The sequence below is a fragment of the Ranitomeya imitator genome, chromosome 1, assembly GCF_032444005.1.
Source record: "Ranitomeya imitator isolate aRanImi1 chromosome 1, aRanImi1.pri, whole genome shotgun sequence".
Taxonomy (NCBI): Eukaryota; Metazoa; Chordata; class Amphibia; order Anura; family Dendrobatidae; genus Ranitomeya; species Ranitomeya imitator.
Genome location: NC_091282.1, coordinates 637,672,261 through 637,685,147, shown reverse-complemented (window position 1 = coordinate 637,685,147; position 12,887 = coordinate 637,672,261). Strand labels below are relative to the sequence as shown.

General features: G+C 44.2%; 1 protein-coding gene across 4 annotated transcripts in view; it reads right to left on the bottom strand.

Annotated features, from left to right (window-relative positions):
* The window catches only part of LOC138638205 (uncharacterized), an 86,546-nt gene that overhangs the window by 33,831 nt on the left and 39,828 nt on the right, over positions 1-12,887 (bottom strand). For all 4 annotated transcript variants that reach the window (XR_011312468.1, XR_011312466.1, XM_069727340.1 and 1 more), the window contains exon 2: positions 3,027-3,347. Coding sequence is in view for 2 of the 4 variants with exons in the window: in XM_069727328.1 (XP_069583429.1) it covers positions 3,027-3,347 (321 nt within the window). In the remaining 2 variants the exon portion in view is untranslated. The remainder of the gene's footprint in view (positions 1-3,026; positions 3,348-12,887) is intronic.

Genomic DNA, 12,887 nt, shown 5'->3' with positions numbered 1-12,887 from the left:
GACCCCATTTTGGAAACTAGACCCCCCAAGGAACTTATCTAGATGCATATTGAGCACTTTAAACCCCCAGGTGCTTCACAGAAGTTTATAACGCAGAGCCATGAAAATAAAAAAATAATTTTTCTTTCCTCAAAAATGATTTTTTAGCCTGGAATTTCCTATTTTGCCAAAAGTAATAGGAGAAATTGGACCCCAAATGTTCTTGTCCAGTTTCTCCAGAGTACGCCGATACCTCATATGTGGGGGTAAACCACTGTTTGGGCGCACGGCAGGGCTCGGAAGGGAAGGCACGCCATTTGGCTTTTTAAATGGAAAATTAGCTCCAATCATTAGCGGACACCATGTCACGTTTGGAGAGCCCCTGTATGCCTAAACATTGGAGATCCCCCACAAATGACCCCATTTTGGAAACTAGACCCCCAAAGGAACTAATCTAGATGTGTGGTGAGGACTTTGAACCCCCAAGTGCTTCACAGAAGTTTATAACGCAGAGCCATGAAAATAAAAAAAAAAAAATATTTTCTCAAAAATGATCTTTTAGCCTGCAATTTTTTATTTTCCCAAGGGCAACAGGAGAAATTTGACCCCAAAAGTTGTTGTCCAGTTTCTCCTGAGTACGCTGATACCCCATATTTGGGGGTAAACCACTGTTTGGGCACATGCCGGGGCTCGGAAGTGAAGTAGTGACGTTTTGAAATGCAGACTTTGATGGAATGCTCTGTGGGCGTCACGTTGCGTTTGCAGAGCCCCTGATGTGGCTAAACAGTAGAAACCCCCCACAAGTGACCCCATTTTGGAAACTAGACCCCGAAAGGAACTAATCTAGATGTGTGGTGAGGACTTTGAACCCTCAAGTGCTTCACAGAAGTTTATAATGCAGAGCCGTGAAAATAATAAATACGTTTTCTTTCCTCAAAAATAATTATTTAGCCCAGAATTTTTTATTTTCCCAAGGGTTACAGGAGAAATTGGACCCCAAAAGTTGTTGTCCAGTTTCTCCTGAGTACGCTGATACCCCATGTGTGGGGGTAAACCACTGTTTGGGCACACGTCGGGGCTCGGAAGTGAGGGAGCACCATTTGACTTTTTGAATACAAGATTGGCTGGAATCAATGGTGGCGCCATGTTGCGTTTGGAGACCCCTGATGTGCCTAAACAGTGGAAACCCCTCAATTCTACCTCCAACACTAACCCCCCCCCACACCCCTAACCCCAACACACCCCTAATCCCAACTGTAGCCATAACCCTAATCACAACCCTAACCACAACCGGAGCACGGGGGGGTGGATCGGAACGCGGGAGGGGTGGAACGGAGCACCGGGGGGGTGGAACGGAGCATGGGGGGGGTGGAACGGAGCACGGGGGGGGGGGGTGGAACGGAGCACGGGGGGGGGTGGAACGGAGTGCAGGGGGGGGTGATTGGAGCACGGGGGGGGTGATTGGAGCATGGGGGTGAGCGGACAAGAGCACGGGGGGGAGCGGAGCACAGGGCGGAGGGGAGCGGGGCAGTGTACCGGGCAGATCGGGGGGCTGGGGGGGGCGATCGGTGGGGTGGGGTGGGGGCACATTAGTATTTCCAGCCATGGCCGATGATATTACAGCATCGGCCATGGCTGGATTGTAATATTTCACCCGTTATAATAGGTGAAATATTACAAATCGCTGATTGGCAGTTTCACTTTCAACAGCCAATCAGAGCGATCGTAGCCACGGGGGGGTGAAGCCACCCCCCCTGGGCTAAAGTACAACTCCTCCTGTCCCTGCACGCCGGGTGAAATTACAGTTAACCCTTTCACCCGGCCTGCAGGAACGCGATTCCTCCATGACGCATACGGTGCGTCATGGGTCGGAATGGCACCGACTTTCATGACGCAGCGTATGCGTCAAAGGTCGGGAAGGGGTTAATCCAATACTAGTAAAGGGTTAAAAAAAAACCCACACACATTATTAAAAATTTATTGAAAAAAATCACAAAGGTTGTTGTATTAATTTATTCTACTCTCAATCCACTCACTGAAGACCCTCGATCTGTAAATTAAAAAAAAATAATAAACCAACAATATACATACCTTCCGAGGATCTGTAAGGTCCAACGATGTAGATCCATCTGAGGGGGTTAAAATATTTTGCAGACACGAGCTCCGCTAATGCAGGCTGCTCATGTCTGCAAAACCCCAGCTTATGAAGGTAAAGTAGGTCAATGACCTATATTTACCTTCATTTGCGGTGAGGCGCCCTCTGCTGGCTGTTCCTAGATCGTGGAAACTTTCCTAGAAAGCTCCCTTGCTCGAGATCATAAGAGGGCGCCCTCTGCTGGTTGTGTCCTCATATGAACTCGAGCCTGGGAGCTTTCTAGGAAAGTTCCCACGATCTAGGAACAGCCAGCAGAGGGCGCCTCACCGCAAATGAAGGTAAATATAGGTCATTGACCTGCCTACGGAGGAGCTACGGACCACTATTTTCGGGACTTTTTAGCGTATTACGGCCGTAATATACGGACCGTATTTTCATACGCTGAGTGTGAGGCCGGCCTTATACTGCATCAAGGAGTGACACCTATTTTTTTCCCTCTTTGGCCTGGACTTTGTACGACGCTGATGGTTGCACCCAGGATTTTTCAAGCCATACACTGCTGGTCCGCAGAGCAAGCTTCAAAAGGTATGTTATAAGTTGTTTTGTTTGGTGCGGGTTTTCCTTATTTTTCACCTGTTATTTTCCTTTATCCCTGTTCATATTACCTTGCTAGTCTGGTTGCTGTATTATGATACACTACTACTTCCTCTTCCCTGGGTGGGGGAAGGGTACAGACTGAGGGTGGATTCAGGAGGTCAGCAAGGTACATGGCCCCAGCATATTCACCATCAGAAGTAATCCGGGGAAAAGGGATAGCTAGGGCGACCCTAGCGTTAGGGACAGGGAAGGAGCCCCTGGCCCCATCATACCAGACAACAGACTCTTAACAATAGCCACAGAGAAGAGTATTGTCATAGTGATTAATTATTGTGAGCTAATTATTGTCACTTACCCAGAACCCGGATTTCCACAGTCATCTGTTTGCCCTTTTTCCCATTGCCATTAGTACGATCCAGTGTGTAATATCCGGCATCGTTCTTGGTAACATTCTGCAAGGTGAGGAATTTGGTGGTGTTGTCCACATTTAACCTGCCCTGAAACTTGTCTCGTATCATGGGAGTAGAATTACAGGGGATATGGGAAGCTTCACTGCCATGATGGAGCCTAAACACTACGTTGGGTTCACACAGGCCAAATATCACACTTGAGGACACCAGTACATTCTTGATCTCTTGGCTTTGAGTTAATGTGGCCCAGATGGAAAGGAGAAGCGCTGCAAAATAAAGAGCAAATATATATATATATATATTACCAAATGTAGATATTTAATTAATTAGGGAATACGACAATTTCACTTAACTATCACTAGTATATAGTCTAGCCAATCAGGCTTGGACTGGCCTACAGGAGAGCAGGTGAAATCCCCGGTAGGTCCCCTGGACAGGAGTAAGCAGTGGTTGGCGCAGTACAGACAAGGGATCAGATCAAAATTCATTAATCAAACTACCCAGATTGTTATGTAGAAGCATAAGCAAAGTTGTGAACAAGGGTCAGGTAATATTACATGGCACTCAACAGTGGGCCCCCAGAATCAATGTCAAGAGTAGGCCCTTGCCACCCTAGTCTGACACCAAATCCTGTACAGCATGCCTACAGGACAACATAACACAAGACCGAAGAGGGAATAACAGATAACATTTGAGCTAGGGATCAACATGGGGAACTATTTGAGATCTGCAAATTTCCTGAAAAAGACAAGGGACAAATCATAAGTCATTTGCAAGTGACATACCTTGAGGTCTGGTGGCAAGCGAGTCACGTATGACTTCAGATCAGTAAGAGAGCAATCAAACAAATTTGGAGACATTACTCTCCGGCAAAAATGTGGAAGACATCACTACAATGTCAATGTCACCTTGTTGTCTCCCAGCCATATTGGTATCAATAAAAACTGCACAAGACGATTACAAAGTAGACTTCTACTGTTATTTACTTTTAGTGGGATTTGTAAAGGACATCCCTCATTTTTTACTCCCACTACACCCTATTCATCCCTTACTGCTGCAGCCAATTTTGACTTTTGCGGCAAAAACTCATTTTTCAAATCAGATATGTGTCTTTCTGTTCTGACGTTCTGACAAGAGTTCACAATCAATGGCGGCACCGATTGTTGGCCATTGCAGCACAGTCTTAGCTACAATATATAGTTTACACCTGCTGCTGATGGCGCAGGCTCAGCTACTGAGCTCCTACATGCAGGCTCGGACTGGCACATAGGGTAACAGGGTAATCCCCCGGTGGGCCCCTGTAGAGATCTGGGCCCCCAACCCCACTGTATGGGCAGTACTTGGCTTAATTCAATTGATTCTGTATAGAAAAAAGCAACATCTCATCATTAATCAAACTACCCAGTTTATTATTATATAGAGATATAGGTAAATTTGTGAACAAGGGTAGTGTAATATTTGTATGCAAGTGGCCCCCAAGGTCAGTGTCACTGGTGGGCCTTGGCACCCCAGTCCGACACTGCCTACATGCATTGTGCTTTGTGGAAACACCTGACCGCAGCGCTTTACTAAAAAGGTGCATGTCGTGCCGGGGTGGATCATTGAAGAGATTGTTCACTACATTCTATAAATTCCCCACCAACTTAAAGCTTGTATATAAGTATTTTTGCACATGCCTCTTTGTTGTCCTCTCTGCGTGTGAGCAGCGCTATCGCTGACTGCTCACTCATCATCATGGGACGCTGGCTGCATCTGCCATGTGCTGATAGCACGTGAAGTACCAGAATGCCTTGCATCACCTGGGTGGAGTTTCACCGCACATCACAGCACAGTATCCAACACACTCTTTCCCGCTCTCCTCTGCTTTCATTAGCCACAAGCATGCACGCCCTATACTGGGCAGCGATGTGCGTCCACCCTCCGCCCATAGCCCAGTCAATCAGGAGGGGTGTGAGCAACTGGGTCACACCCGGGTGAAGCAAGGTATTCTGGTACTTGACGTGACATCAACAGCAGCTACAGCTGGGGTCATGTGATGCCGACTGAGCAGTCAGCGATAGCGCCACTCACAGGCAGAGAGGACAAAAGCAGTATTTACAAAAATACTTCTATACAAGCTTTAAGTTGGCGGGAGAATTATACAGTGTAGTGGACAACCCCTTTATTGCTCAAAATCTATTACAAGTAAAAGTGTCATCAGAAAATAAGACCTGTAACTTAAAAGGCAAGATACGACATAAATAAATTTCCTGTAGTAGTGTCAATTTCAAAATTGTAGAACAATCCAGCTCTGAAGCTTTAACCCCTTAGTGACAGAGCCAGTTTTGTACTTAATGACCAGGACAATTTTTACAATTCTGACCAATGTCACTTTATATGGGTATAACTCTGAAATGCTTCAATGGATCCCACTGATTCTGAGATTGTCTTTTCGTGACATATTATACTTAATGTTAGTGGTAAAATTTCTTCACTATGACTTGTGTTTATTTATGATTAAAAAAAAATAGAAATATGGGGAAAATTTGGAAAATTTTGCAATTTTCAAACACTGAATTTTTATGCCCTTAAATCAGAGATATGTCTCACACAAAATAGTTAATAAGTAACATTTCTCACATGTCTACTTTACATCAGCACAATTTTGGAAACAATTTTTTTTGTTAGGAAGTTATAAGGGTTAAAAGTTGACCAGTGATTTCTCATTCACCATTTTTTTTAGGGACCACCTCAGATTTGAAGTCACTTTGAGGGGTCTATATGATAGAAGGTACCCAAAAGTGACACCATTCTAAAAACTGCACCCCTCAATGTGCTCGAAACCATACTCAAGAAGTTTATTAACCCTTTATGTGCTTCACAGGAACTGAAGCAATATGGAAGGAAGAAATGAACATTAAACTTTTTTCATAAATGAACCACAAAAGTTGTTGAGCAATTCCTCCTGAATACGCGGATACCCGATATGTGGGGGTAAACCACTGTTTGGGCGCACGGCAGAGCTCGGAAGGGAAGGAGCGCCATTTGACTTTTTCAACGCAGATTTGGCTGGATTGACCATGTCACGTTTGGAGAGCCCTTGATGTGCCAAAACAGTAAAAACCCCTCACAAGTGACACCATTTTGGAAACAAGACCCCCAAAGGAACCTATCTAGATGTGTGGTGAGCACTTTGAACCACCAAGTGCTTCACAGAAGTTTATAATGTGGAGCCGCCGTGAAAGTAAAAATTATATTTTTTCCACAAAATTTATCTTTTCGCCCCAAAATTTTTATTTTCTCTAGCATAACAGAAGAACTTAGACCCCCAAAGTTGTTGTGAAATTTGTCCCGAGTATGCAGATATCCCATATGTGGGGATAAACCACTGCTTGGGTGCATGGCAGGCTCAGAAGGGACTCGGCAGCATTTGACTTTTTGAACGCAAAATTGGCTGGAATTAATGGCGGCGCCATGTCGCGTTTGTAGACCCACTGATGTACCTAAACAGTGGAAACAAGCCAAATATAACTACAACCCTAACCCCAACACACCCATAACCCTAATACCTATCCCTAACCACAAAACTAACCCCAACACACCCCTAACCACAACACACCCCTAACCCCAACACACCCCTAATCCTAATCCCAAACCCCAACACACTCCTAACCCTAATCCCTAACTACACCCCTAACCCCAACACACCCCTAATCCCTAACCATGCCCTTAACCCCAACAGACCGCTAATCCCTAACCACACTCCTAATTCCTAACCACACCCCTAACCCCAACACACCCCTAACCCCAACACTGACTGATGCCGCCGGATCTGTTTTTTTTCTCAGACTTGTATTAGCGAAGGATTGCCACACGTTTCATCTGTTGTTAGCTGAAAATTTTATCCGGCGGCCGGAGATGACAGACAAAGTAATGTTTTTGTGTCCATCAAAAAAACGGACAGCGACGGATCCGTCGTTTGCTAGAATGGAAGCCTATGGGCGCAGGATCCGTTAAATGACGGAATCCGGCGACGGATCAGCTAGTCGGATCCGGCAAAAAAAATGGATCTGTCGCCTCAGTTTTTCACAATCTGCGACAGATCCGTCGAGCCAACAGATTGTGACCGATGGCAAAAGACTGATGTGTGAAAGGGGCCTTAAAAGTCATCAAGGTAAGGGACAATTAAGACGTCTTTTTGACGAAGGTAAGCCATTACCTCCAACATCACTTTGGTGAAGATTCTTGGTGCTGTGGAGAGGCCACAGGACCTGGCCGTATACTGGAAGTGACGGATTTCGCCTTCGAATGTCACTGCGACCCTGATGTATCTTTGGTATGTGTCATGGATAGGGAGATGGTAATATGCATCTTTTCGATCAATGCCCCCATCATGCAATTTGGAAAAAGGAGCTTAATGGTGGATCTGATCGATTCCATTTTAAATTTATAATTTCGAATAAATGTATTAAGTTTTTTCAGATTTATGATTGTTCTAAATGAACCATCTGGCTTGGGAACTAGGAATAAAGAAGAGTAGAATCATCTACCTTCTTGCCCTCTGGAACCTTAACCAAGACCCTTTTGGTTAATATAGGCTTTGAATTTCCATCTCAAGGGCTTTTTGTTGTATTGGCGAATTGAGGGATGTTACAATAAATGAGTTGTGGGGAATCTGAAGGAATTCTAATTTTATTCCTTCTCTGATTATACTCAGCTAGCTGTTAGAATAATTTTAGTCTACCACCTACTGGGGTGACTGGTTTTTTAGTGCTTATTTTCCTTTCAGAAGCTAGATCCTCTAAATATAGTACCTCTTTGTTTCTCTTCCATTTTGTCCCATCTCGTTGGTCTTTCTGCTTGTTTTCTTTTGACAAATGACCTTCTTTTAAATGCTCTCCTATAGAAAGGAATAGAAGAATCAGAAAAAGCTTTTCTCCTTTCTTTTGCTTTGGTGAGTATGGCGTCTAGGGCTTTCCCAAAGAGAAACACCCTCACAAGGGATAGCGCAGATCTTTGATTTCGACTACGTGTCCCCTTTCCAACTTTTCATCCACAAGGCCCACCTGGCATTATTTACCAGACCTACAGACTTTGCTGATAGGCATAGCGTGTCTGCTAATGAAACGACCATAAAGGCTGCTGCCCCTCTAAAGAATAGCAGCCCGCAGTTTCTCTAGAGACCTTTTGCTCAATCTGCTGGTCCAGTTGGTCAATCTATACGAGCAATGATCTGGCGGTGCATGTACTGGCTACTGCTGGTTTAAATATGCCCGTAGTTGCCTCCCATGACCTTTTTAATGATGATTCTGCCTTGCGGTCAAGAGGATCAGAAAGCAGGTCTGCATCTTCCACTGGTAGTATGGATTGTTTAGAGGTAAAGGCAACAGCTGCGTCCACCTTAGGGACTTTAGTCCATGCTAGTAGCTCTTCATCGCTAAATGGGTATTTTCTTTTCGAGGCTGAAGGGAGGAAGCTTCTTTGGTCTTGTTTCTCCCATTCCCTTGTTATCAAGGCCTTAACTGCCGGAATTACCGGGAAGGCTCTCCTTTTCCTCTCTGCCAAACCCGCAAACATTATGTCCTGACTGGTTTGAGCACCTTTTGTCTCCTCACACCCCACAGTGTTTCTTACTGATTTTACTAAATTATCCACACTATCCAAGGGGAAGCATAACCTCCCTTCAATTTCTGATTACGAGGATGTGAGTGAGGAGTCCGAGGCCATTTCCAGGTCATTATCGGATTCCGGGCTGGATTCTACTTGCTTTTTGCTTTACTCTCTCTAATTATAGCAGGTATGTCTCTGACACCGCTGCCCCCTGCGTGGTCTCACTGAAACATTCCTTACATAGCTTCCTGGGGTAGGAATTAGGGAGATGTTGACTGCATAAGGTGCACTGCTTAGGTTTTGATTTTTGCTTCTTCTTGGCCTGAAAGAGGGGAGATACGGCGAGAGAAAAAAAGGGTGTCAGCTAAATAGGCAGAGTTTATACACTCACCCAGTAAAGCTATTGGTACCAGATCAGGAGGCCAAGATACAGTCCTGGGCCTGGAGTCCGCTGCGTCACTCTTACGACTGGCATCTGTAGATCCTCTGCTGGAGAGGTCCCTGGAGGTGCCTGCTGAGTCCCCTGCGGGAGGATTCGTGATCTGGCCTGGGGATGACATATTTGCACCGCTGACTGCCAGCGATGCCCCGCTTTTATAGAGCATAATACCGCGCATGCACCTATCAGTGCTTCCCAAACCGCTTATACCTCAACCTGTTCGTCCTGGAAGTCCAATCTTCACTTCCGGGGCAGGAGCATCTGCGTCGGTCGGCGCATGCGCGGACCCGGCTTCCCACACAGGGCCGCGTCCACAAAACAGGCCTTACGAGGAACGCTGTCTTCACCCCACGAGACCGCTATGTCAGTCGGGGCCCCCGGCCTACCACTGCATGCACCCGACGGTGCATCTCCTGAGTGAGACCGGGCGGCCCTTCCTGGACCCGGTCATTGCTCTATCCACCAGAAGAGGAGGGAGTTGTCAAATGGAACTTCAAAAAAAGCCATTTAACTCCCAAATATCCTAACAGGCCAAGTTACATGTTAACATAGGAACCCTTCTTTGATATCACCTTCACAATTTTTGCATCCATTGAACTTGTGAGTTTTTGGAGAGTTTCTGCTTGTATTTCTTTGCATGAAGTCAGAATAGCCTCCCAGAGCTGCTGTTTTGATGTGAATTGCCTCCCACCCTCATAGATCTTATGCTTGATGATACTCCAAAAGTTAAATATAGGGTTGAGGTCAGGGGAAGATGGTGGCCACACCATGAGTTTATCTCTTTTTATGCCCATAGCAGCCAATGACTCAGAGGTATAATTTGCAGCATGAGATGGTGCATTGTCAGGCATGTAGAGGATTTTGCTCCTGAAGGCACGTTTCTGCTTTTTGTACCATGGAAGAAAGTTGTCAGTCAGAAACTCTATATACTTTGCAGATGTCATTTTCACACCTTCAGGAACCTTAAAGGGCCCTATCAGCCGTTTTCCCATGATTCCGGTCCAAAACATGTCTCCTCCACCTCCTTACTGACGTTGCAGCCTTGTTGGGACATGGTGGCCATCCACCAACCATCCACTACTCCATCCATCTGGACCATCCGGGGTTGCTCAACACTCATCAGTAAACAAGACTGTTTAAAAATTAGAATAAAAAGATAAAAGCCACAAGTGTGAAATACCCAATAAAAATAATTGTATTATCGGACAAAGAAACGGTTCTACACCATAATAAGATAAATCATACAGAAATAAGATGTAAAAATGAACACATAAAAAGGAGATATAAAAAATATATAAATCTTTATTAGTACATAGATAAAAAAAAATTTTTTAAATAATATTTCAAAGTTAGCCATAAGGTGGTGGTACAGCAAAGTGAGTAGCAAAATTGCACTGAGCTGAGGTAAAACCAAGAAACATATATAAATAGATAAATAACACAAGTGCAAGTGTACTAACCTATAATCTCATAATGCTAGTGAAACCCCAATAAATATTATAAGTGTGAGAGTATATAGCAAATCATAAAAAACTTGTGCAAAGAACAATGTGATATGGCTTATACCTTTCAGTGTGCTGTGGCGCCAGGTATCCTTACGTACTTTTCGGCAGTGATTGCCTTCTTCCGGCGGAGTGTCACTCATCAGAAAACAAGACTGTTTGCAAATCAGTCTTCATGTATGCTTGTAGATTGTGAGCCTTCGCGGGCAGGGTCCTCTCTCCTCCTGTACCAGTTATGACTTGTATTGTTTAAGATTATTGCACTTGTTTTTATTATGTATACCCCTCCTCACATGTAAAGCGCCATGGAATAAATGGCGCTATAACAATAAATAATAATAATGTCTGGGCCCACTGCAACTGTTTCTGCTTGTGAATACTCTTTAGGGGTGGCCGAATAGTAGGTTTGAAGGAAGCCTTTGAAGGATCCAACACCTTGAGGTTCAAGGGACAACCCCGATTATTGTGAAAAAGGTTCAGACAGATCCTGAACAAACGCTCATTTGACTTAATTCTACTAAGTATTGATTTTCTTCAAACAGCAATTAGTGAGACAAAGGCCAAAACTACGGCCATAGAGGAACAACTATCAACAACGTTTCAAAGTACTGAGTGGGACAATCTGAAAACAAAGACTGAGAAGATTATTGAAGAACACCGTCCAGTATTATAAAAAAGGAAAAGGGCTAAATTTCAATGCATTTCGGAAGACTACGCTCAAGACAAAGTATATAGATGGAATGACTCTTCTACGCTAACTACATGCCGAACCAACTACGGTGCACGACATGGATCTTCCGGACAAGCGGTGGGGCTATTGTAATACTAGATCGTACACAATATCTGACAGAAATGTCCTGCTTACTTAAAAATTCATCTAGCTATAAGAAAATCAATAGGGATCCCCTTACAGACATTAAACTCAAGATCAACCAGACTCTTCAAAAACACCTAACACTCAATACCATCGATCATAAAACTGTAACCTTCCTTACCAATTTGCACCCGATTACACCTGTCTTTTACATTTTACCAAAAATTCACGTCACTCACCAACCCCCCAGGCCGTCCGATTGTCGTGTCAACTGACTCTGTCCTATCACCCTTATCTATCTTCCTAGAGAAAATCCTGACACCTATGGTCAAGAACACACGTTCATTTGTCCTTTATACTGGACACTTCCTTGGAATAATTCGCCAAATCTCAGAGATTTCTAGGGACAGTCTACTTGTTACTTTTGACGTTAACAGTCTCTATACGTCAATCCAAAACAGTCTGGGCCTCTCCGCAGTACATGACCTTTGGTCTACATCAGAACACTCCTACAACTCCATAGAACTCTGTATGGAACTACTATCTATAGTACTCCACGATAATTATTTTCTGTTTGGGGATCAATTTTACTTGCAAGCATGGGGACAGCAATGGGGTCTAATGTAGCCCCCACTTATGCAAACTGCTACATGGATTCCTTTGAGCACCATTTTATCTATGCCAACAGTCTATTCTTGAAACATTCCAAATGCTGAATATGCTGCATAGATGACGTATTTTGTATCTGGGACGGTACAGCTGAACTATTATCTCTTTTTCATCACCATCTCAACTATTCACCCAGAACTACAATTCACGTTAAATCGTGACCCACATAAAATCCCATTCTTAGATACTTTGGTACAAAAGGATGACCAGGGTAGGTTAAGTACAGACCTTTATGTGAAACCAACGGATTGCAACCTTCTTTTACACTACTCTAGCTGTCATCCGTTAACTACGAAAAATAGCCTACCCCGTTCACAATTCGAAAGAATATCAAGGATAGTCTCCAACGAAAGGATCCTTCCAACCCGTTTGAATGAAATGACTCAGAAGTTTCTAGATAGAAACTATCCCCCAGGCATCTTATTACAAGAGAAGATAAGGTCACTTAACAAAAAACATTCCAGACCCCCATCCCCTTCTGGTGATCGCATCCCATTTATACATACGTACCACCCTGTGATGCCTCAAATTTACAAAATAGTCAGAGGACACTGGCCTCTTCTTAATAAGGGCCATCCTCAAATTGAAGCCTTTAAAAACCCAACCCTGATGTGTACCCGTAGACCATGTAACCTTAGGGGCCATTTGGTGAGAGCTGACATTGGGGGTGCTCAACAAGCAAGGCAAACCTTCATTGTTTCAAAAAGAACTGGCACTTTCCCTTGCCTGTCTTGCGCGGTCTTCTCTAAGAATTAAATCAAGTGATATTCACCCACATACAGGAAAACATTTC